This window comes from Scyliorhinus torazame, chromosome 11, assembly GCF_047496885.1.
Source record: "Scyliorhinus torazame isolate Kashiwa2021f chromosome 11, sScyTor2.1, whole genome shotgun sequence".
Classification (NCBI taxonomy): Eukaryota; Metazoa; Chordata; class Chondrichthyes; order Carcharhiniformes; family Scyliorhinidae; genus Scyliorhinus; species Scyliorhinus torazame.
In genome coordinates, this window is record NC_092717.1 from 176,869,496 (window position 1) to 176,893,395 (window position 23,900).

The 23,900-nt window shown below is 47.2% G+C and overlaps 1 protein-coding gene across 3 annotated transcripts in view; it reads right to left on the minus strand.

Moving 5' to 3' along the window:
* The window catches only part of nagpa (N-acetylglucosamine-1-phosphodiester alpha-N-acetylglucosaminidase), a 169,005-nt gene that overhangs the window by 138,210 nt on the left and 6,895 nt on the right, over positions 1-23,900 (minus strand). For 2 of the 3 annotated variants that reach the window (XM_072468070.1, XM_072468069.1), the window contains exon 2: positions 3,508-3,987. The exons of the other annotated variant lie outside the window; for it this stretch is intronic. In XM_072468070.1, the coding sequence (XP_072324171.1) occupies positions 3,508-3,987 (480 nt within the window). The remainder of the gene's footprint in view (positions 1-3,507; positions 3,988-23,900) is intronic. 3 annotated transcript variants of the gene reach the window in all.

Below are 23,900 nucleotides of genomic sequence, written 5' to 3' on the forward strand. Positions count from 1 at the left end.
TCACCAGATCTATCTATCGATCTATATGACTGGACTAGTCATATAAACACTGTAGCTACGAGAGGTCAGTCTCCCAAAGGTCTGCCCACCATCCACAAGGCACAAGTCAGGGAGTGTGATGCAATCTCCACTCGCCTGTATAATACAGTTCCAACAACACAAGAAGCTGGATATCAGCCAGGACAAAGAGGCCGCTTAATTGGCACCCCATCATCATAGAAACATAGAAAATAGGCGGAGACGGCCATTTAGGCCTGCTCCACCATTCACTATGATCATGGCTTATTATCCAACAGTGTGACCCCTGGTTCTGTACACCTCCCAACATCGGGAACATCCTTCTTTCATCTACCCCAAGTAGTCCTGTTAGAATTTTATAGGTTTGTATGAGATTCCCCCTCATTCTTCTGAACTCCGAATGCAATCCCAACTGATTAATTCTCTCCTTACAAGTCAGTCCGGTCATCCCAGGAATCAGTATGGTAAATTTTCTCTGCACACTCTCTGTATCAAGAACTCCTTCTTTATCAAGGAGACCAAAACTGCGCACAATATTCCAGGTGTGGCCTCACCAAGGCCCTGAAGCAAGAAATTCCTGCTCCTATACTCGAATCCGCTTACTACAAAGGCCAATATACCTTTAGCCTTCTTTACAACCTGCTGCACCTGCATGCTTACCTTCAACGACTGGTGTACGAGGACACCCAGGTCTTGTTGCATATTCCCCACTCCAAATTTATGGCCTTTCAGATAATAATCTGCCCTCCCATTTTTGCGACCAAAAGTGGATAACCTCACATTTATCCAAATTATCCTGCATTTGCCATTCGTTTGCCCACTCACTCAACTTTTCCAAATCACACCAAAGAATCTCTGCATCTTCCTCGCAACTCACCCTCCCACCCAGTTTTGTGTCATCTGCAAATTTGGAGATATTACTTGTTCCCTCAGCTAAATCATTAATATATATTTTGTATAGCTGGGGTCCCAGCATCAATCCCTGCAGTACCCCACTAGTCACTGCCTGTCATTTGGAAAAATACCCATTTATTCCTACTCTTTGTTTCCTGTCTGCCAACAGGTTTTCTATCTACCTCAATACACTACCCCATATGCCATGCGCTTTAATTTTATGCACTAATCTCTTATGCGAGGCTTTGTCGAAAGCCTTCTGAAATAACTCAACTCTACTAGTTACATCCTCAAAACATTCCAGTAGATTTGTCAAGTATGACTTCCTTTCATAAATCCATGCCGACTCTGTCCGATCTGCGACTGTTTTCCAAGTCCTCTACAATAAAATCCTTGATAATAGATTCTAAAATTTCCCCCACTGCCGATGTCAGGCTTACTGGACAACATCTCCCTGTTTTCTTTCTCCCTTTTAAAATAGTGGGTTGCATTAGCTACCATCCAATCCTTTAACGTACACTCCCTCCAGCACCAAGAGTGGCAAGCAGTGTGCAACAAATGTAAGATGCATTGTGGCATCTCTACCACCTAGAAGAACAAGGGCAGCAGATACATGGGACCACCACCATCTGCAAGTTCCTCTCCAAGTCACCCATCATCCCAACTTAGAGCTCTATCGCCATTCCTTCACTGCCGCGGAGTTAAAATTCACTGCCGCGGAGTTAAAATTCTGGAACTCCCATCCTAACAGCACTGTGAGCTTATCTACACCACATGGACTGCAATGATTCAATACCACACCTTCTCAGGGGCAATAAATGCTGGCCTAGCCATAAAAAGCCAGTAGCTGTACAGCAATTGCACTCCGAATATAAACTAAAATTCAATTCTGTTCAAATACTTTAAAAACATTTTTAGAGTACCAATTATTTTTTTTCCAATTAAGGGGCAATTTAGCATGGCCAATCCACCTAGCCTGCACATCTTTGGGTTGTGGGGGTGAAACCCACGCAGACATGGGGAGAATGTGCAAACTCCACACGGACAGTGACCCAGGGCCGGGATTCGAACCCGGGTCCTCAGCGCCACAGTCCCAGTGCTAACCACTGCGCCATAACAACTGCCCAACTCTGTTCAAATATTAGGTCAACAAATTTAACAGGATATGTTGCACTAACTTTCTATGATTTATTATTGTGCAGATCACAGCGTACAAATTGACCTGGTGCAGAAAGCAACCCTATTTAAAAGTGCCAAAATTGATGTTTAAACTAATGAGGGGCATAGATAAGGTAGAGTCTATATCTTTTCCCAAAGGTAAGGGAGTATAAAACCAGAGGGCACAGGTGAGAAGGGAGATACAAAAGGGTTCAGAGGGGCAATATTTTCACACAGAGGATGGTGAGTGTCTGGAACGAGCTGCCAGAGGCAGTAGTAGAGATGGGTACAATGCGGTCTTTTCAAAAACATTTAGACAGTTATATTGGGAAGCTGGGTATAGAGGAATATGGACCCGATGCGGGCAATTGGGACTAGCTTAGTGGTAAAAACTGGGCGGCATGGACAAATTGGGCCGAAGAGCCTGTTTTCATGCTGCAAACTTTTACGACTCTAAGTCAGCTGCCCTTTCCAGTTAGCAATGGGTTAACTGTGTGTGATGGGACAGACTTCATGATCCTGATGGTTTATTCATACCGTTTTGTGTTTAATGAGGAGTGTGAAGAGTTACCATTACTGCTGAAAAACTGAACACTCAATTGTGCAGCTTAGAGGGTCAAGTAAATTGAGAAAATCAAGTTAGAGTTGAGAATCAAAAGTAGAAAGCTGAACAGATGAAAGGCCAGGTTGAAAATTTTAAAACACATTGATAGATTGTGAAGGGTGTCAATGTATAAGAAAAACATACCTAAATGGAGTTGAGGTATAGATCAGCCAGGATGGAATGGAATGATAGACAGATTTGAGGGGCTGAATGACGTACACCGGTTCCTATGTTTCCTTGAGGTTATAAAACTAGATTTTCTTATAACACAAATAAGCAAGAAAAATAAGTCACGATTAATATTTTGCTGATAAAACTAAGGTCGAACAAAATCAAAATTAGTCCACAAACACAACCTGATGCTTTAATTTCAAAAAGCATCAATTCTGGAAGATTCTACATTTATTTCTAAAAATTCTGCATGGATTGGCGATTTATAGAGGATGACAAAACTTTAACACATATGCAAGTAACAGGTTTAATGCCAAACCTAGGAGAATGGAGTCTGCCACCATGTCAGCAGCATAACAGAATGAAAATGAGCATAAGAGGATTTTTATAGTGAGGAAGCTTTTTTTCGACATATAAAGATGGCCCAATGATCTCCAGTTAAGTTTGCTGAACAAGCTGAAGGTATGCAATATTAAAATAACAGTTATTAAATAATTGGGAGCAGCCCATCACCAAACTAGAAATGCTAAAGCAGAATTTTAATAATAACTTTTCCCATTTGTAAATACAAGGATGAATAAAATTAATTCTACAAATTAGGACGAGTTTCGTAGGCACACAAATCGTAAGATTTTAATATACATATTTATTTAGATTCTTACCCAAATACTAATGTGCCATCCTTCTTAATCCCAAATTGTGCGTTTTGAATTCCCTTTCCATCTTGCACTAGTTTTCCATCACTCACAACTGCACCGAAGCAACGTCCTGTGTTCATGTCAAAAAATCCACCGTTTTGAGCCACCAAACACTTCTTCGATTTTATAGTTTCCTGTACTGTTGCTTTGCAAGACTGACTGCATCCTCCTGGTTTTAGTGGCTCCAAAACCGAGACAGTTCTCAATGGATTATTCACAAAAGTGAAGTGCCCAGTGACAGTTTTAAGCTTTCCTTCATCAGTGGGAAAATTTGAAACAAATATGGTAGTTTTAGCTGTAGGAAGGTCTGTGGAAATATCAGCTGGCCACATTTCATGTGTCACATTTCCAAAAATTATAGGCTGACAATCTCTGACATATCTGTGAGTATGCTGAGATCCATGCTCCAAAGGGTAATATGGAAACAGATCATTTAAAGGAGTCCTGCAAAAGGAGTATACAAGAATGTCAAAAACATAAAAAAGGAACACAAATCTAAAATTAAGTGAAGAGATAAAGTGCAAAAGATAAATACTACAACTTAATCTCGTTTCAAAATAATATTTAGTATATAATGCAGGGAACGTTGACTCTCCAGGGTGGGTAAGTGGGTATGAGAAACCTGCCAACTTCCAATTTTAATCGTATACAGGCAACAAATCTGCTTTCTGGAGCAGGTTAGTCACTAAAAAATTAGAGACTACGCACTTCCATTTTAATTACTTATTTTTAAACACATGCAGGTTAGATTCCCTGGGCCACAGGAAACATTGCCAAAAGGCGGTGATAAGGTCCAGATTCTTCCACTAATTCAGTTTTTAAACTCTGCTTTCCGGCCAGGAGAAACAGTATTGCTTTCCCAGGCCCACCAAGCAAATGCGCCCACCCACATCAGACCTTCGCAATTCAAATATCAAAAGGACCCCAAAATCTCCCAATCCCACATTCCAAACCTTGAAGGCCAGGATCTCTCCCTACGACCTTATTACTCTCTTGCTGCTTGCCCACCTGACTAGCAGTCAGCCCTGTCAGTAAAGCTAGTTGGCAGACATAACCTATTGAAAAACAATATTGAAAGAAACCAAATTTGACACAAACCAGTACTTCCAATATTTTGGTCTGCACATCCCCTCTCCCCTCCAGAGCTATTATTGGGGTCAATTACCTTGTAATTCCTATTGATGATATAACTATAACAATGAGAACTTTCAGATAAACCCCCAAACCTTCAAATAGTTTTCAATATATTGTAAGTGTTATAACCTGCCTGCTTATCACTGGCTGGGGACTAATGGCACTCCCGCAATCCTTAGGGAGTATGAGCTTCCCCAATGAGGGGGGCGGAGAAATGATTGGAAGATCCCTGCATAAATAAAGCTGGCCAGTATGAAACCAGCTAGAGAGAAGTAAGTGAGCAGTACTGCTGCTGTATACATGTTATTGTAAATAAATGTTATTTCTTTCTATTCTACAAGTCATGCTGGATTCTTTGTGGCCCTCACAAAACTGGCGACGAGGGTTAAAGTGGATAGCTGTCTACGCTGCTGAAGCCACCTCCCTGGATTTCTGTTGCATACAGGTTGGAAGTTTTTTTTCTGTTACACCATGCCTCTGGATAGACGTTTGGATGTCTTTGATGCTGCACTAGAAAGTTGGAACCAGGATGCACAACGGATGCGTTACTATTTCTGGGCAAACAACATCACCGAAAACGAGCGCCAGGTGGTCATTTTGCTCACCGCCTGCGACCTGCATACGTTTGGGGTGATTATGGACTTGCACAATGTGCATACGGGTGTGACCAAAATGAAAATGTTGGCCCGGAGTTATGTCTGGTGGCCAGGCCTCGACACCGACATTGAGAAGGTGACCCAAAACTGCTCCATTTGCCAGGAGCATGAGAAGCTTCCGCCAGCCGCGCCCCTACATCACTGGGAATGGCCCTTTTCAAGAATCCATGTTCCTTCTATTAATCGATGCCCAGTCTAAATGGTTAGAGGTGCATAAGATGGTAAGCACAATGTCCTGCGCAACAATCGAGAAGATGCGTTTGTCTTTCAGTACGCATGGCCTCCCAGAGGTGCTGGTCAGAGACAACGGCACTCCGTTCACAAGTGAGTTTGCGAGGTTCATAGATCATAGAATTTACAGTGCAGAAGGAGGCCATTCGGCCCATCGAGTCTGCACCGGCTCTTGGAAAGAGCACCCTACCCAAGGTCAACACCTTCACCCTATCCCCATAACCCAGTAACCCTACTCAACACAGAGGGCAATTTTGGACACGAAGGGCAATTTATCATGGCCAATCCACCTAACCTGCACATCTTTGGACTGTGGGAGGAAACCGGAGCACCCGGAGGAAACCCACGCACACACGGGGAGGATGTGCAGACTCCGCACAGACAGTGACCCAAGCCGGAATCGAACCTGGGACCCTGGAGCTGTGAAGCAATTGTGCTATCCACAATGCTACCGTGCTGCTCATGAAGATGAACGGCATACACCATATCCGCACCGCTCCATACCACCCGGCTTCCAATGGGTTGGCAGAGACGTGCTGTGCAGACATTCAAACGGGGCCTAAAGAAGCTGTCTTCTGGGTCTATGGACACGAGACTGCCTCGTTTTTTGTTTTCATGTAGGACCACTCCACATGTGGTGACTGGGGTAGCTTGCGCGGAACTACTAATGGGCCAGAGACTTCGCACCCACCTTAGCATGGTTTGCCCGGACATTGGCGCAAAAGTACGCCGCACTCAAGAATGGCAGGGACATGGCCTGTCTTGGCATCGGCCGATTCGGCAGTTTGCGTCCGGTGACCCAGTGTTCGTTCGAAATTTTGCTGGTGGTGCCCAGTGGGTCCCTGGTTTTATCTTTCGCCGAACGGGCCCCATCTCTTACCAGGTGCAAGCCCAGGGTCGTTGCCAGCGCAAGCATGTAGACCACGTTCGGTAAAGAAGACCATTTTTTACAAAGATTCCCCGTCCCCGGAGCTCAGTTCTACAGCCACAAAGACCAGACTCAGTGGACAGTATTCCTCAAAATCTTCCTCTGGTGCCACACTCAAAGCCTGCGCAGGTCGTTGCAGAACCGCGTGGAGATAGGGACAGCGAGATGACGGAGACAGTGGACTCCGACTCTGAGATGTAGACACAGGACGCCTCAGAGGGGGAGTCCTCGGGCCCACGGGCCGTGGATGTACAACCGTTACGTCGTTCATCACGGAAGCACCGTTCTCAGTCTTGTTACACGCCGCCCGATCCAGCGCCTCGTGCAAAAGGTGTCCGGCCTGCGGCAAAACAAGTCCGCGCCCTCCGCCAGGGTCTTCGGTAGATTCCTTGGACCTTTTGGGGGGGGAGAAGAGAGAGGTGATGTTATAACCTGCCTGCTTACCACTGGCTGGGGAGGGGACTAATGGCAATCCCACAATCCTTAGAGAGTATGAGCTTCCCCACTGGGGGGGGGGGGCGGGAGAAATCATAGGCAGGTCCCTGCATAAATAAAGCTGGCCAGTATGGAACCAGCTAGAGAGGAGTGAGCAGTGGGATTGTGCAAAGTCATTTACTTTCCTTGAGGACATTGTAATCACTTAATTTCAACTACAACTGGCCTGAGCACCATCTCTAAACATTTAAATTATACCTCAGAACCAACAAAATTTCATGGTTTATTGATCAATGAAAATAGCCATGTTTCAGTTGTAAACTTTGCCTGCATGGACTTAACCAAGATCTCTGCCTATAGTAACAGACTTTCCGAACTGCACTCTTCAAAATATATTCTTTTTTTTTTTAAATAAATATTTTATTGAAAATTTTTGGTCAACCAACACAGTACATTGTGCATCCTTTACACAATATGTGCATCCTTTACACAATATTATAACAACACAAATAACAATGACCTATTTTATAAACAAAAAATGAATAAATAATAAATAACAAAAATGAAAACTAACCCTAATTGGCAACTGCCTTGTCACAAGTAACACTCTCCAAAAATATAATTTAAGAGTCCAATATATAATTATCTGTCGCAACGACCTATACATATTATACAGTATATATTAACAACCCTGAGTGTCCTTCTGGTTCCTCCTCCGCCCGCCCCCCCCCCCCCCCCTCCCTCCCCGCGCCCCCCCCCCCCCCCCGATCCTGGGCTGCTGCTGCTGCCTTCTTTTTTCCATTCCGTCTATCTTTCTGCGAGGTATTCGACGAACGGTTGCCACCACCTGGTGAACCCTTGAGCCGACCCCCTTAGGACGAACTTAATCCGCTCTAGCTTTATAAACCCTGCCATGTCATTTATCCAGGTCTCCACCCCCGGGGGCTTGGCTTCTTTCCACATTAACAATATCCTGCGCCGGGCTACTAGGGACGCAAAGGCCAAAACATCGGCCTCTCTCGCCTTCTGCACTCCCGGCTCTTGTGCAACCCCAAATATAGCCAACCCCCAGCTTGGTTCGACCCGGACCCCCACTACTTTTGAAAGCACCTTTGTCACCCCCATCCAAAACCCCTGTAGTGCCGGGCATGACCAAAACATATGGGTATGATTTGCTGGGCTTCGAGCACCTCGCACACCTATCCTCCACCCCAAAAAATTTACTGAGCCGTGCTCCAGTCATATGCGCCCTGTGTAATACCTTAAACTGAATCAGGCTTAGCCTGGCACACGAGGACGACGAGTTTACCCTGCTTAGGGCATCTGCCCACAGCCCCTCCTCGATCTCCTCCCCCAGCTCTTCTTCCCATTTCCCTTTTAGTTCATCTACCATAGTCTCCCCTTCGCCCCTCATTTCCCTATATATATATTTGACACCTTACCATCCCCCACCCATGTCTTTGAGATCATTCGGTCCTGCACCTCTTGTGTCGGGAGCTGCGGGAATTCCCTCACCTGTTGCCTCGCAAAAGCCCTCAGTTGCATATACCTGAATGCATTCCCTTGGGGCAACCCATATTTCTCGGTCAGCGCTCCCAGACTCGCGAACTTCCCATCCACAAACAGATCTTTCAGTTGCGTTATTCCTGCTCTTTGCCACATTCCATATCCCCCATCCATTCCCCCCGGGGCAAACCTATGGTTGTTTCTTATCGGGGACCCCCTCAAGGCTCCAGTCTTTCCCCTATGCCGTCTCCACTGTCCCCAAATCTTCAGTGTAGCCACCACCACCGGGCTTGTGGTGTAGTTCCTCGGTGAGAACGGCAATGGGGCTGTCACCATAGCCTGTAGGCTAGTCCCCCGACAGGACGCCCTCTCTAATCTCTTCCACGCCGCTCCCTCCTCCTCTCCCATCCACTTACTCACCATTGAAATATTAGCGGCCCAATAATACTCACTTAGGCTCGGTAGTGCCAGCCCCCCCCTATCCCTGCTACGCTGTAAGAATCCCTTCCTCACTCTCGGGGTCTTCCCGGCCCACACAAATCCCATGATGCTCTTTTCAATCCTTTTAAAAAAAGCCTTCGGGATCACCACCGGGAGGCACTGAAACACAAAGAGGAATCTCGGGAGGACCACCATCTTAACCGCCTGCACCCTCCCTGCCAGTGACAGGGATACCATATCCCATCTCTTGAAATCCTCCTCCATTTGTTCCACCAACCGCGTTAAATTTAACCTATGCAATGTGCCCCAATTCTTGGCTATCTGGATCCCCAGGTAACGAAAGTCCCTTGTTACCTTCCTCAACGGTAGGTCCTCTATTTCTCTACTCTGCTCCCCTGGATGCACCACAAACAACTCACTTTTCCCCATGTTCAATTTATACCCTGAAAAATCCCCAAACTCCCCAAGTATCCGCATTATTTCTGGCATCCCCTCCGCCGGGTCTGCCACGTATAGTAGCAAATCGTCCGCATACAAAGATACCCGGTGTTCTTCTCCTCCTCTAAGTACTCCCCTCCACTTCTTGGAACCCCTCAACGCTATCGCCAGGGGCTCAATCGCCAGTGCAAACAATAATGGGGACAGAGGGCATCCCTGCCTTGTCCCTCTATGGAGCCGAAAATATGCAGATCCCCCGTCCATTCGTGACCACGCTCGCCACTGGGGCCCTATACAACAGCTGCACCCATCTAACATACCCCTCTCCAAAACCAAATCTCCTCAACACCTCCCACAAATAATCCCACTCCACTCTATCAAATGCTTTCTCGGCATCCATCGCCACTACTATCTCCGTTTCCCCCTCTGGTGGGGCCATCATAATTACCCCTAACAGCCTCCGTATATTCGTGTTCAGCTGTCTCCCCTTCACAAACCCAGTTTGGTCCTCGTGGACCACCCCCGGGACACATTCCTCTATTCTCATTGCCATTACCTTGGCCAGGATCTTGGCATCTACATTTAGGAGGGAAATAGGTCTATAGGACCCGCATTGTAGCGGGTCCTTTTCCTTCTTTAAGAGAAGCGATATCGTTGCTTCAGACATAGTCGGGGGCAGTTGTCCCCTTTCCTTTGCCTCATTAAAGGTCCTCGTCAGTACCGGGGCGAGCAAGTCCACATATTTTCTATAGAATTCGACTGGGAATCCATCCGGTCCCGGGGCCTTTCCCGCCTGCATGCTCCTAATTCCTTTCACCACTTCTTCTACCTCGATCTGTGCTCCCAGTCCCACCCTTTCCTGCTCTTCCACCTTGGGAAATTCCAGCCGATCCAAGAAGCCCATCATTCTCTCCCTCCCATCCGGGGGTTGAGCTTCATATAATTTTTTATAAAATGCCTTGAACACTCCATTCACTCTCTCCGCTCCCCGCTCCATCTCTCCTTCCTCATCCCTCACTTCCCCCTATTTCCCTCGCTGCTCCCCTTTTCCTCAATTGGTGTGCCAGCAACCTGCTCGCCTTCTCCCCATATTCGTACTGTACACCCTGTGCCTTCCTCCATTGTGCCTCTGCAGTGCCCGTAGTCAGCAAGTCAAATTCTACATGTAGCCTTTGCCTTTCCCTGTACAGTCCCTCCTCCGGTGCTTCCGCATATTGTCTGTCCACCCTCAAAAGTTCTTGCAGCAACCGCTCCAGTTCCTTACTCTCCTGCTTCCCTTTATGTGCCCTTATTGATATCAGCTCCCCTCTAACCACCGCCTTCAACGCCTCCCAGACCACTCCCACCTGGACCTCCCCATTATCCTTGAGTTCCAAGTACTTTTCAATGCACCCCCTCACCCTTAGACACACCCCCTCGTCTGCCATTAGTCCCATGTCCATTCTCCAGGGTGGGCGCCCTCCTGTTTCCTCCCCTATCTCCAAGTCTACCCAGTGTGGAGCGTGATCCGAAATGGCTATAGCCGTATACTCCGTTCCCCTCACCTTCGGGATCAACACCCTTCCCAGCACAAAAAAGTCTATTCGCGAGTAGACTTTATGGACATAGGAGAAAAACGAGAACTCCTTACTCCTAGGTCTGCTAAATCTCCACGGGTCTACACCTCCCATCTGCTCCATAAAATCTTTAAGTACCTTGGCTGCTGCCGGCCTGCTTCCAGTCCTGGACTTCGACCTATCCAACCCTGGTTCCAACACCGTATTAAAATCTCCCCCCATGATCAGCTTTCCCATCTCTAGGTCCGGAATGCGTCCTAGCATCCGCCTCATAAAATTGGCATCATCCCAGTTCGGGGCATATACGTTTACCAAAACCACCGTCTCCCCCTGTAGTTTGCCACTCACCATCACGTATCTGCCCCCGTTATCCGCCACTATAGTCTTTGCCTCGAACATTACCCGCTTCCCCACTAATATAGCCACCCCCCTGTTTTTCGCATCTAGCCCCGAATGGAACACCTGCCCCACCCATCCTGTGCGTAGCCTAACCTGGTCTATCAGTTTCAGGTGCGTTTCCTGTAACATAACCACATCTGCCTTAAGTTTCTTAAGGTGTGAGAGTACCCGTGCCCTCTTTATCGGCCCGTTCAGCCCTCTCACGTTCCACGTGATCAGCCGGGTTGGGGGCTTCCTACCCCCCCCCCCTTGTCGATTAGCCATCCCCTTTTTCCAGCTCCTCACCCGGTTCCCACGCAGCTGTATCTCCCCCAGGTGGTGCCCCCCCCGCCCATCCCCTCCCATACCAGCTCCCCCCTCTCCCCAGCAGCAGCAACCTAGTAATTCCCCCCTCCCACCCCCCCGCTAGCGTAATTACTCCCCCCCATGTTGCTCCCAGAAGTCAGCAAACTCTGGCCGACCTCGGCTTCCCCCCGTGACCTCGGCTCGCACCGTGCGACGCCCCCTCCTTCCTGCTTCTCTATTCCCGCCATAATTATCATAGCGCGGGAACCAAGCCCGAAGCTCCCGCTCCTGGGTCTTTTGTTCCTCCTTTAGCCCTTCGATCGCCTGTAGTATCGGGGCCAACAGCTCTTTCTTCATTTCCTTTTTGATCTCTTCCACACAGCATTTCAAGAACTCTTGTTGTTCAGGGCCCCATGTTAAACTGCCACCTTCCGACGCCATCTTGGTTTTTGCTTGCCTTCCTTGCCGCTGTTCTAAAGGATCCACTGCAATCCGGCCACTTTCTCCTCCTTTTTTCATCCGTATCCAGGGGGGATTCCCTTCTGGTTTACCGCACAGTGTTTTTAGCCGTCAAAATTGCCGTTGGGGCTCCTATCAAGAGCCCAAAAGTCCGTTTCACCGGGAGCTGCCGAAACGTGCGACTCAGCTGGTCATCGCCGCACCTGGAAGTCCCTTCAAAATATATTCTAAGTACATACACTAGCACAAAGCTTACTTTACAGAAGGTTAACACTACTGTCTCAGCCCCAGGGATCCAGGTTTGCCTGCCTGTGTGGAGTTTGCATTTCCTCCCCATGTCTGCATGGCTTTCCTTCGGGTGCTCCGGTTTCCCTCCAGTCCAAAGGTGTGAAGGTTAGGTGGACTGGCCATGCTAAATTGCTCATTAGTGTCCAAAGTTTAGGTGGGTTTATGGGGATTGGGCCTTGGTAGGGTGCTCTTTAGGAGGGTCAGTGCAGAGTCGACAAATAATCTCCTTCTGCACTGTAGAGATTCTGAGGCAAATAAATCATTAGGCTTTTAAAATATTATCTAGAATGTCGGCAACACTGGCAAGGACACATATTATCCCTGGAACTCTCCAAAATAGTGGTGGACCTTCCTGAATTGCTTTAACATTTTTGTTGATGATGGTCTCAGAATGTTATGACAATATCTCTAGGCTGTTGCCCCAGTCGGTGCTGGAGGAACAGCAATAAAACTCAGGACCGTTTGTGATTTGAAGGGGGCTATGCAAGCAATTGCATTTTTGTTATGTTGCTGCTCCTATCTTTGGAGGTTAAAATTGGGAGGCAGGAAGTGCCTCAGGGTAAGCGTGGCAAAACACTCCAGACATCTCTTTAGTATGATAGTGGTGATGAAAGGAAATTAAATTTTAATCAATGCATTGCTACTTAATTTTGCACAATATCCCCCCCCCCCCCCCCCCCCCCCGGCCCCCACAAAGATGACAGCAAATTCTCAATAACAGATATTCTTCAAGTGCAGGAAATGAAAGAAAACACACATTATATTATTATATCTGCCGTTTACAATTTTTGAAATTCTTTCATGGGGTGTGGGCATCCAACATTTGTCACCTATCTCTAATTGTCTTCAAGAAGATTGTGGTGAGCTGCCTTCTTGAACTGCCACAGTCAAGGCAGTGGCGGTAATTTTCCACTCCAAAATATTTAGTGTTTCTAAAACTATAAGCAATAAAATGTTTTAAACAAAGCATTGAAATGATCAACAATAGGCCTACTTTGAAACAAAGTTTCCATATTGAAATGTAGGTACTACTTTCTTTCTCAAAGCATTAACTTAAAATTTAAGCATGCGTACATGGGACACTATTTAATTTGCATGTTAGAACAAATAGTTTGCAAACACAGTAAAAATACATAGACCATCAAACGTTTGCTGCACCCTGGTGGATATAGGTTAAATTGCTACCTAAAAAGCTCAACTCCACTTACAGCAAAACTAAAATATGTTTTGCTGAAATTAATGTTTGCAAACAGTTTCCCGATCATGGATCTATTAAACCTTGAAAAATAAATTATTCAATGATATGAACAGCAATCAATTATTGGAATTCAATACATGGAAAGCTCTATTATAAATAACAACGGTGACGGTGGGAGGTTGCTTTTATTATTGGAAGCCTTTGACCAGTGGGATCCACAGGGATCGGTGCTGTGGCCCTTGCTATTTGTTATAAACATTAACAATTTGGATGCGAATATGGAAGATTTAATTAATTTGCAGATGACATGAAAATCGGTGGTGTTCTTCGGCTACAGACGGATATTGATCACAGGCTGACTGTGGGAATTAGCTCAAATGGTAGAGCGCTTGCTTTGCATGTAAGAGGTGCCCACATTGATTTTAGAAGATTTTAGTTTAGTAGAAGATTTTAGTTTAGACAGGCAGCATGGTCGGCGCAGGCTTGGAGGGCCAAAGGGCCTGATCCTGTGCTGCACTTTTCCTTGTTCTTTGATGGTAAATTGGGCAGAGCAACGGCAGTTGGAATTTAATATTGGCAAGTGTGAGATGCTACATTTTGGGACGTCTAATAAAGGTAGGATATAATGAATGGTAGATCTCTATGGAGTATTGAGGAACAAAGGGATTGTGAGGTATAAATCTTTGGATCACTGAAGGTGGCATAGATAGGGTGGCGAAGAAGTCATACAGAATGCTTGCCTTCATTACCTGGGGCATGAAGTAGCAGGGAGGTCTTGGTACAACTTTATAAAATATTAACCAGGCCTGTGTGCAGTTCTGGTCCCCACACCATCGGAAAGATGTGATTGCACTGGAGGGGGTGCAAAGGAGATTCACCAGGATATTGCCTGGGATGGAAAGTTTCAGCTATGAGAAGAGACTGGATAGGCTGGATTTGTTTTCCCTGCAGCAGAGGAGGCAGAGTGGGGATCTGATAGAGGTATAAAAAATTATCAGAGGCACAGATATGGTAGATCATGAGAATAGTTCCCCATGGCAGATCATGAGAATCTTTTCCCCATGGCAGAGGTGTCTAAGACCAGACAGCAGGGTAGATCGTAAGAATCTTTTCCACATGACAGAGATGTCGAAGACCAGAGAGCATAGGTTTTAATAATAATTTTTCTTGTCACAAGTAGGCTTACATTAACACTTCATGAAGTTACTGTGAAAAGCCCCTAGTCGCCACATTCCAGTGTTCTGGTACACTAAGGGAGAATTCAGAATGTCCAAATTACCTAACAGTTACTTGGAACATAAATTATTATTCCTTTATTCTTTCCCTAGTCTTGTAATTTTCCCCATTTAAGTATAATTTCTCTTTTTGAAAGTGGCTATTGAGCCTGCTTCCACCAGCCTTTCAAATAATATACAGGTCATTTTGTGTTATGTACAAAAATATTCTCAACACCCCTCTTGTCCCAGCTTGTTTTTGACAATTATCTTGAATCAGTGGAAACAGTTTCTCCCTTTCTACTCTTCAAAAAACTCTCAATTTTGAACACTTGCTGTAGCTTTCTATGTTTGGAGAACAATGCCAGCTTCTCTAATCTCTCTAACATTACTGAAGTCTCTCATCTCTGGTACCAGTCTCATAAATATCCCGTGCATTCTCTTGTAGACCTCGACATCAATCCTTCCCAATGTGTGGTGCCCAAAATTGGGCCCAATATTATTTAACATTATGTCTGTATATAGTAACAATATAAACTAACTTCAAATGGTGTTTAAAAGCCAACCATGCTGTGATGAAGTGCATCATCTAGTCCCTGATCACAATATACCCTTGTAAAACTACGTCCACAATTATACAGCACCTGCTCAGAGACACCGAGTGAGAATTCAGAATGTCCAATTCACCCAACAATCACATCTTTCCGGACTTGTGGGAGGAAACCAGAACACCCAGAGGAAACCCACGCAGACACGGGAGAATGTGCAAACAGTGACCCAAGCTGGGAATCGAACCTGGGTCCCAGGTTCCTGGTTTCCAGAAAGCTTTTGACAAGGTGCCACACAAAAGGTTGCTGCATAAGATAAAGATGCATGCCGTTAAGGGTAAAGTAGTAAGTAGCATGGATAGAGGATTGGTTAATTAATAGAAAGCAAAGAGTGGGGATTAATGGGTGTTTCTCTGGTAGGCAATCAGTAGCTCGTGGTGTCCCTAAGGGATCAGTGTTGGGCCCACAATTGACCTAGATGATTTGGAGTTGGGGACCAAGTGCAATGTGTCCAAGTTTGCAGACGACACTAAGGTAAAGCAAAAAGTGCAGAAGATACTGGAAGTCTGCAGAGGGATTTGGATAGTTTAAGTGAACGGGCTAGGGTCTGGCAGATGGAATACAACGTTGACAAATGTGAGGTTATCCATTTTGGTAGGGATAACAGCAAAAGGGATTATTTAAATGATAAAATATTAAAACATGCTGCGGTGCAAAGGGACCTGGGTGTCCTAGTACACGAGTCGCAAAAAGTTGATTTACAGGTGATTAAGAAGGCAAATAGAGTTTTGTCCATTGCTAGAGGGTTAGAATTTAAGACGAGGGAGGTTATGCTGCAACTGTATAAGGTGTTAGTGAGGCCACACCTGGAGTAGTGTGTTCAGTTTTGGTCTTCTTACCTTAGAAAAGGACGTACTGGCACTGGAGGGTGTGCAGAGGAGATTCACTAGGTTAATCCCAGAGTTGAGGGGGTTGGATTCGGTTCCAGGTGACTATCCTTTTTTCCTAAATTTTTTGAAATTAAACTTGGGAGTACCCAATTCATTTTTTCCAATTAAGGGTAATTTAGCGTGGCCAATCTGCCTAACCCTGCACATCTTTGGGTTGTGGGGGCGAAGCCCACGCAAACACGGGGAGAATGTGGAAACTCCACACGGACAACGTGCCAGAGCCGGGATCGAATCTGGGACCCCGGCGCCGTGAGGCAGCAGTGCTAACCACTGCACCACCGTGCTGCTCTCAAGGTGACTATCCTGTTGGGTTTTTTTGTCCCCCCCACTCCGGTGGGGTTAACCATATTAGTTTGGTGGACGTGCCCCTTTGTTAGGGGGCCGTCCAAAGTGGCCGCAGTCACTGTTCTTCCCATGCGGTCGGGCCCCTGCCTCTGGGGTTTCCCCCTTGCCCAGGGGGCACTCAACATGGCCACCAACTGTGCGTCCGCCACATGGATATGCCCCTTCACTCCGGGGTCTCCCTTCGCCCAGGTACCGTTCGGGGTGGTTTCTTACAGCACCAATTTTGTTCCACGTCACCGGCTGTAGCCATACTGCTGCTATCAATCTGTCCTAGTCCGTTTCTTTTTCCCAGTGCCTCCCCGTTCCTTTTCTCCCCCTTCCCGTAGCCCACTCCCCCATCCCCTTTCCCACTGCTTCTCTCCCCACTTCTCCCCCTCCCCTCCCCCCCACCCTGCCAGGCGCTGTCCGCCTTGCCGGGGTCGCGCCGCGACTTCAAACTATTGCACGAGCCCTGGTGCTAGCTATCCCGCTAGTGTGGTGGCTACCCTCCCGGGAGTTACTGTCTTTCCTTTCCTCGCCTGCTCTATGGAATTCTTGCCTGCTCTATCCATCGTCTTACCCAGTACTTTTCTGGACACCACTCTTCCTTCCTTCTATTGCTACCCTCGTTGTTCAGAATGAGGTCACATTCTCCCGTGTAAAGTGGTCTCTTTGGTTGTGGCTTGATGTTGGTTGTACAGGTTGTGGGGGGGGGGGGGGGGGAAGAGAAAGAGAGGTTCTTCTCTCTTTCTTTCCCCCCCTGTCAGCCCATTGCAACGTTACAGTCTCTTTCAGTGGGCTCCTCATCGTTTCCCTTGTTGCCGCTTTTCCAGCCCGCACTCCGCGACGAACTTAGCCACCTCCACAGGGACTGAAAAAAAAATGTTCTTTGCCCTGGTATGTGACCAGAGCTTGGCTGGGTACAACATGGCTCTTGTACAGCGCGGCATTTGCCTTGTTGAACTCAGCCCAGCACTTGGCCAGGTTAGCCCCAATGTCCTGGTATATCCTTATCTTCTGTCCTTCCCAGCTGCAGTTTTTGGACTGCCTGGCCCCGCGCAGGATTCTCTCCCTGTCTGGTACCGGTGCATTTCCGCTATAACCGCCCTTGGCTGGTCCCCGGGTTTGGGCTTTGGTCGGAACGATCGGTGTGCTCTGTCTATTTCTGGTGGGTTGGGGAAGGTCTCTCTTCCCACCAGTTGCCCAGCATTGGGCCATATAGTCTGTGGGGTCCCTACCTTCGATTCCCTCTGGCAGGCCCACGATTCGCAAATTTTGCCGCATCGGGATGGTTCTCTTGGTCCTCGAACTTTCCTTTTAGTCCTGTGTCGCAACCAGCCTCGCCACCTCTTTTTCCAGGGCGACGATCCGGTCACTCTAGTCTGTTGCGGCCCTTTCCAGTCTGTTTTCCCCAGCAAAGTTCGGGTTTCGCCGCCTCGTGTGGTAGTCGTTGCTGCTCCAGGCTCTGCTAAGGTCGGGGAGATGAATTGTTACGTTTTTAGACGATTTTCCGGTTGAAAGTGGCTATTTTGCAGGTTCACGGGAGGAGAGCCACCTGATGTGCAACTTCTCAGCACATTGTCATCACCAAAGTCTTTCTATCTTAATGCATGAAGCATTCAGAACAAGGTAGATGAACTGATGGCGCAAATCAAGGTAAATAATTATCATCTCATAGCCAATACGGAGACCTAGTTACAAGAGTGGGTACTTAACATTCAGGAATATTTAGCCTTTTGGAAAGACAGGAGGGAAGGAAATGGTGGTGGGGTAGCACTATTAATAAGAGAAGAAATGAGGACAGTTGAGAGAGATGACCTAGACTCAGAAAATGTAGAGTCCATTTGTGTAGAAGTAAAATAATAATATTATAATCTTCATCGTCACAAATAGGCTTACATTAGCACTGCAATGAAGTTACTGTGAAAATCCCCAAGTCGCCACACTCCGCCGCCTATTCGGGTACACCGAGGGAGAATTCAGAATGTCCAAATTACCTAACAGCACATCTTTCAAGACTTGTGGGAGGAAACCAGGGCACCCGAAGGAAACCCACACAGACACGGGGAGAATGTGCAGATTCTGCACAGTGACCCAAGCGGGGAATTGAACCTGGGACCTGGTGCTGTGAAACAACAGTGCTAACCAGTATAAAGACAGCAAGGGAAAAAAAACATTGGCAGGAATAGTGTACAGACTTCCAAACAGGAGCTGCACTGTAGGCAAAAGTCGGTCATAGCCCCGGAGACCGGGATAAATTCACAATATAGCATAGGAGGGCTAATAAGATAATTAAGAGAGAGAAATTAAACTGCGAGGAATATGAAAACTGACTATGAGCTTCTTTAAATATATTTAAAAAAGAGACAGATCTGGGGAGATAGCTATGGGGAATAAGAAAAGGCAGAGGAGTTAATCAGATATTTTGCATCAGTCTTTATGGTGGAAGATGCTTCGAATATCCCATTAATACTAAACAACATGGAGGAGGAATTAAATGCCATCACCATCACTAGAGAAGTATTAGACAAACTAATGGGGTTAGGTCCCCTGGCCCAGATGGCTTGTATCTTAGAATCCTAAAATACGTAGTTGCAGAAAGTGGATGCATGGGTTGTAATTTTCCAAAAATCTTTAGATTCTGGAATACTGGAGGATTGTGCTGTTTGTCCCATTTAGTCCCTTTATTTTCTTTTGTTTTGGCTTTTATAATTTTTGTACCTGGACAATTACTTGGACCTACATTTTTAACATGGACTTCATCTTTTAAAAAAATGGAATCCAGCAGGATGTGCCGGCATCAGCGATTACTCCTTCTCGATGGACTTGGCTGCTGGCCAACGAGCGTTTTACTTTGCCGGGCTCATGGCTGATCGTCTATGCTGATTGGTGCTGACCATTACAGAATGTTCTGCCAGGGACAGAAAGGCTTCATCCGTTTTTTAATTTCAGTTTGATCAAGAAGCTGGAGGGTCGCAGCCCTGATCTCCCTCTCTCTCTTACCTGATGGACTCTGTCTAAAGGTTCAAAGTAAAGATCTTTCTCTCTCTACAGTCAGATTGAACTGCAAGGAAGTTGAGGTCAGCAACTGCCACAGAAAGGGCCAGTTGATTAAAGAACCCTCTTTAAAATCTCGTGAGGGGAACTCTGTTTTTCCTCAGTAAAGCTAGGGGACATTCTGGTGGAGTTGGAAACAAATAAGAATCACACAAGCCTAAGGCGGATCTTCAAGTAAAGGCCAAGAGTTAAAGTGACTCCCCAAGAGGGAATCCCAGTCTGAGGATTCGGACAGAATGCTCCAACCAGTGGTTCTCAATCACTCCACCTCCTAGAAGGATAGTCAGCTGAAAAAACTTCAACAATCAAAGCATGGGCACTCATCTTCCATTTCACAAGATGGCGCCGGAGCGTGGCGACTTTCTGCGAGCTCTCCCTAACAGATCCCCTTTTTACTTATCTTACAACCGTTCTAATCTTTTAAAATTTAATTTTAAGACTAACATTATTACTAACCTCTCTCTTTTATCTTTTCTTGCAGGATTGGACATCCTCCGAAGCCCGTGGAGACCTTTTGACCTGACCCGAACCGACCTGGATGCGGATCGGGCCAAGATCAGAAGTGAAACCCCAACCTCAATTTGGACCAGACTTGGACCTCTGTGCGCGCAACCCGGCCTAACAATCGATGCCAGCTCCCGGACCACCCGGCCCAGTCCCCGGAGCTCCCGACCCCCGACCATGAGACCCGGCCCAACTCGACCCGCCCAGCGACCCGACATATCTGGAGATGGAGGAAAGAAAAATCCACGTAGAAGCCTGACCGGGCCTACTCCAAGACCTGACCACAGGAGCGACAAAGGAGGGAGCAGAACACGGGACCCAGCCCAACCTGCCTCAGGAAGCCCCTGCCCACGACCCAGGACCCCCGAAACGGCAGAGATCCCACGCGAGGACCCAAACACGTTGCAAGGTATTCCCGTGCTCGCAGAACACCGGGACTCGACCGAATCACAAACATGCCCCCCCCCCCCCAGCAACCCCACTACTTGAACCAGCACCCGGGACCCTGCCAGACGCGACCCTGGACACATAACCAGCGCCAACGCCCCGACCGACGGAAACACCTATCTTCCACAAGGTCAGACTTCTCCAGTCGGGTCCCGGGACCATCCAGCCGCTGCCGCCGACCGAGGAAGCGAGGGAAACGTGGCGGTCTGCAAGTGAGACTGAAGCAACTCGGTTTCAAGACTCCTCTTCCCAGCATACCCCTGGCAAACATACAAGCGATCAAAAACAAGCTGGATGAACTTAATGTTAGACTTACCTCGCAGAGGGAAGTAAGAGACAGCTGTGTGCTCTGTTTCACAGAGACATGGCTCACCCCGCCACACCGGACTGTGCCATACAACCTGAAGGCTTCTCAATTCATCGGGCGGACCGCACCACGTCATCAGGCAAAGCAAAAGGTGGAGGGATTTGCTTCCTCATCAACTCCTCCTGGTGTTTGGATGTGGCGACACTGGAGACCTACTGCTCTCCGGACCTGGAATACCTGACGGAAGTGCCGCCCATACCATCTTCCACGCGAGTTCACTTCAGCCATTATCACAGCGGTCTACATCCCACCTCAGGCAGAAGTGAAGACGACGCTGGACGAACTGTACACAGTTATAAACATACGAAACAGAATGCCCGGAGGCCTTGTTCATCGTGGCCGGAGACTTCAACAAGGCCAACCTCAAGAGTGTACTGCCAAAATTCCACCAGCACATCTCCTGTCCCACCAGGGGCGATAACACTCTTGACCACTGCTACTCAAAAATCAAGGGCGCACACCGTCCATCCCCCAACCGCACTATTGGATATCAGACCATAAGACGGTGCTCCTTCTCCCTGCATACAAGCAGAAACTCAAGCGGGAGAATCCAGCTAAGGTCATGCAGTGCTTTCCGAGGAAACAGTAGAGCTCCCAGGTGACTGCTTAGAGACAGTGGACTGGTCCATATTTAAGAACTCAGCAACCAACTTAAATGAGTATGCCACCACCGTCACAGACTTAATCAGCAAACGTGTGGACGACTGCGTGCCAAAGAAAGCAGTACGTACGTTCCCCAACCGAAAACCATGGTTCAATCGAGAGATTGACTCCCTATTGAAAGACAGGTCTGAGGCGTTCAAGTCAGGCGACCCTGACCTATACAAGAAATCTAGGAATGACCTCTGCAAAGCCATCCGAGATGACAAGAGAGAATATCAGACCAAGCTGGAGTCACAGACTAACGTTACAGACTCTCGGCGGTTGTGGCAAGGCCTAAACAATATAACGGGCTACAAAGCGAAGCCGAGCAGTATCTCCAGCAGCAGCGCATCCCTCCCTGATGAACTCAATGCATTCTATGCTCGGTTCGAGCAGGAAACTAATGATCCACTGTCAAGTGCCCCATAGCCCATAACACACCCGTAACCACCATCACAGCTTCCGAAGTCAGATCGGCTTTCCTAAAAGTGAACCTTTGGAAGGCGACGGGTCCGGACGGGATCTCTGATCGTGCACCAAGAGCCTGCGCGGACCAGCTGGCAGATGGGTTCGCGGACATCTTTAACCTGTCCCTACTCCGCTCCGAGGTCCCCACCTGCTTCAAGGCCACCATCATACCGGTGCCAAAGAAAAAACAGGCAACGTGCCTCAATGACTACCGTCCGGTGGCCCTGACTTCAGTCGTAATGAAGTGCTTCGAGAGCTTGGTCATGAAGCGCATAACCTCCATACACCCAGAACGCCTTGATCCACTGCAATTCGCATACCGCCGCAACGGGTCCACAGCAGACGCCATCTCCCTGGCCCTACATTCATCCCTGGAGCATCTCGACAACAAGGACTCCTACATCAGACTCCTATTTATTGACTACAGCTCCGCCTTCAACACCATAATCCCAGCCAACCTCATAATCAAAGCTCCAAACCCTAGGACTTGGCTCCTCATTTTGCAACTGGATCCTCGACTTTCTAACCCACAGACCACAATCAGTAAGAATAAACAACCACAAAACGCTCCTCCTCCACAATGGTCCTCAATACCGGGACCCCACAAGGCAGCTTACTTAGCCCCCTATTATACTCCCTGTACACACGCGACTGCGTGGCAAAATTTGCTTCCAACTCCATCTACAAGTTTGCTGACGATATGACCATAGTGGGTCGGATCTCAAATAATGACAAGTCAGAATACAGGAGGGAGATTGAGAACCTAGTGGAGTGGTGCAGCGACAACAATCTACCCCTCAATGCCAGCAAAACTAAAAGAGCTAGTCATTGACTTCAGAAAGCAAAGTACTGTACACACCCCTGTCAGCATCAACGGGGCTGAGGTGGAGATGGTTAGCAGCTTCAAATTCCTAGGGGCACACATCTCCAAAAATCTGTCCACCCACGTCGACGCTACCACCAAGAAAGCACAACAACGCCGATACTTCCTCAGGAAACTTAAGGAAATTCGGCATGTCCATATTAACTCTTACCAACTTTTACAGATGCACCATAGAAACCATCCTACCTGGCTGCATCACAGCTTGGTATGGCAACTGCTCGGTCCAAGACCGCAAGAAATTTCAGAGAGTCGTGAACACAGCCCAGTCCATCACACGAACCTGCCTCCCATCCATTGACTCCATCTCCACTTCCCGCTGTCTGGGGAAAGTGGACAGCATAATCAAAGACCCCTCCCACCCGGCTTACTCACTCTTCCAACTTCTTCCATAAGGCAGGAGATACAAATGTCTGGGAACACGCACGAACAGACTCAAAAACAGCTTCTTCCCCGCTGTTACCAGACTCCTAAACGACCCTCTTATGGACTGACCTCATTAACACTACACCAATGTATGCTTCACCCGATGCCAGTGTTATGTAGTTACATTGTGTACCTTTGTTGCCCTATTATGTATTTTCTTTTATTTCCTTTTCATATACTTAATGACCTGTTGAGCTGCTCGCATAAAAATATTTTTCACTGTACCTTGGTACACGTGACAATAAACAAAATTCGATCCAATCCTCTTTTTATTTTTCCCCTCCCCCCTGCATGCACATGTCTTGTGTATGTTTAGGTAGAGGGTGGGACGGTAAAGGGAGGGTATTATATTTATTTTTGTTATAAATAAAGTTGTTGTGTTTCACTTACAAATCTGATGCCTGTAAGTCAGTGGAGCAGTGAAGGGCCAAATTTTTTTTTGGCCAATGTGGGCCATCTATTCATTAGGACAAGCTTGCAGAATTCTCCAGAGGTAGCTGGGAAATTAACCAATCCTCAATGCCAGTTCCATGTCTCCAAATCTATTTAGCTGGTCAAATAATGGCAATCAGGAGA